Genomic DNA, 2,009 nt, shown 5'->3' on the forward strand with positions numbered 1-2,009 from the left:
TTAACACCCCCCCCCCTCCCCCCCCCCAGCCCCGGGGTGGACTCCACCATCAGCGCCATCGCCCGCGCTCACCGTGAGACCTTCCTATACGCTCATGACAAGCTGGCCAATCCCCACATGCCACCTCAGCAGCAGCAGAATAACCACACCCACCACCACAACGGGGAGGCAGAGCTTTGGGGCTCCAACCGCTGCCCCAACGGTTACCATGCCAACGGTCTCAACACCATCTATCACCATAACAACAACCTGGGCACAGGGCGCTACCCTCCGCCAGACAACAGCTGCAACGGCAAGCATCATCACCATGGAAACGGGAGGCGGAGCCTACACAACTGTAATCTGATTGGAGGAGACGGGCTCTGCGATCATGTGACCCAGGGGCAGAACTGTCCAATGAAGAACCGCAAAGAGATAGTGCTGGTAAGAACCAATCAAAGGGTTTTATTTCAATTAATGAGGAAGTACTTTTACTGTGAATCTGTAACTACAGGAAGTACTTTTACTTTGTTGTACTGGTACATTTACTCATAAACATAAACAGAGAAATTCAAACGCTGACACACCTGCTGTCACTGTATCTGAGCTCTGATTGGATGATCACTGCTGAGGGGAGGGATTTATCCAACTGTCACCTGATTGGTTGCTCCACTCTGCAGGCCTGTCCAATGAACATGCAGCCTCACGCCGACCCCTTGAAGACCCCCCAGGAGATCTGGGAGGATTTCTCTCTGTCTTTCACCCCTGCCGTCAGAGAGGTGGTGGAGTTCGCCAAACATATCCCAGGGTTCAGTGCTCTGTCCCAGAACGACCAGGTCACCCTGCTGAAGGCGGGAACCTTCGAGGTGAGACACTGACACCTGACGTGACATCACAGACACACTGTACCCTTCTAACCAGTTAAACCTTCATCCTTCACTGTTCATCTGTTAATTACGTCAATGTTTAATAATTAATAATAAAATAATTGAGTCTGAACATGAATTATTTATTTTAAATTTCTTGTTGTCATCAAAAATCAAACAGTCAGAACGACAAATGGCAAAATAAGGCGAATATAAACTGTTGCTAATAAATACCCACAAAAATCAACAATCTTTGTTTTTATATGTTTATTTAGTATCTTTAAATTTAAATTTGATTTCAATCAGAAATAAAATTAAGGTTAAAAAAGGAGCAGATGCAGCACCTGGTGGCCGTTGGAGGTACTGCAGCTGACTGGCCTCCTCCTCCTCCTCCTCTCCCTGCAGGTGCTGATGGTGCGCTTTACATCACTGTTTAATGTGAAGGAGCAGACGGTGACATTCCTCTCTGGCGCCACCTACAGCCTGGAGGAGCTGCAGGCGATGGGGATGAGCGAGCTGCTGGGAGGCATGTTCGACTTCAGCCTCAAACTGGCGGCACTGGAGCTGAACGCCGAGGAACTGGGACTGTTCACCGCCGTGGTGCTGGTGTCTGCAGGTGAGGACGGAGGGAGGACGGAGAGACGATGGAGAGATGAAGGAGGGATGATATTATTATGGATTTCTATCTGAAATGTACGAAACCTTTTGTCTGCAATGAGCTGATGTCGTCGAGACATCGGCCTGGGGGGTCCTAGGGTTAGGGAACAGGTCCAGAGTCGAGTCCCGCTGTTTTACCGCCACGTTTCTGTTCCTCTGTTGTTCCATGTAAACGACGTCACGTCCTGAACAGGGTTCCTCATGTTCTCCTCTTCCTCTTCCTCTTCCTCTTCCTCAGACCGCTCCGGAATCGAGAACGTGGCGTCGGTGGAGCAGCTGCAGGAGAACCTGATCCGAGCGCTGCGGTCGCTGGTCAGCAAGTCGGCCGTCACCCCCGGCAACAACCATCACAACCTGGACTCGCCCCGCTTCACCAAACTGCTGCTGAAGCTGCCCGACCTGCGGACGCTCAACAACATGCACTCTGAGAAGCTACTGTCGTTCCGCATCGACGCCTGAGGACGTCACTGATGATGTCGTCAACGATGTCACCGGTCACTTCCTGTT

At 51.0% G+C, this 2,009-nt stretch overlaps 1 protein-coding gene across 1 annotated transcript in view; it reads left to right on the forward strand.

The window, feature by feature from the left end:
- LOC111226852 (nuclear receptor subfamily 1 group D member 1-like) overlaps nucleotides 1-1,961 on the forward strand; it is a 12,626-nt gene extending 10,665 nt beyond the window's left edge. Inside the window, exons 5-8 of the mRNA XM_022752149.1 lie at nucleotides 5-423; nucleotides 660-845; nucleotides 1,251-1,461; nucleotides 1,741-1,961. Of these exons, the coding sequence (XP_022607870.1) occupies nucleotides 5-423; nucleotides 660-845; nucleotides 1,251-1,461; nucleotides 1,741-1,961 (1,037 nt within the window). The remainder of the gene's footprint in view (nucleotides 1-4; nucleotides 424-659; nucleotides 846-1,250; nucleotides 1,462-1,740) is intronic.
- The last annotated feature ends 48 nt before the right edge of the window (nucleotides 1,962-2,009 follow it).

The sequence above is a fragment of the Seriola dumerili genome, unplaced genomic scaffold (genome assembly GCF_002260705.1).
Source record: "Seriola dumerili isolate Sdu_G_001 unplaced genomic scaffold, Sdu_1.0 BDQW01000166.1, whole genome shotgun sequence".
Lineage (NCBI taxonomy): Eukaryota > Metazoa > Chordata > Actinopteri > Carangiformes > Carangidae > Seriola > Seriola dumerili.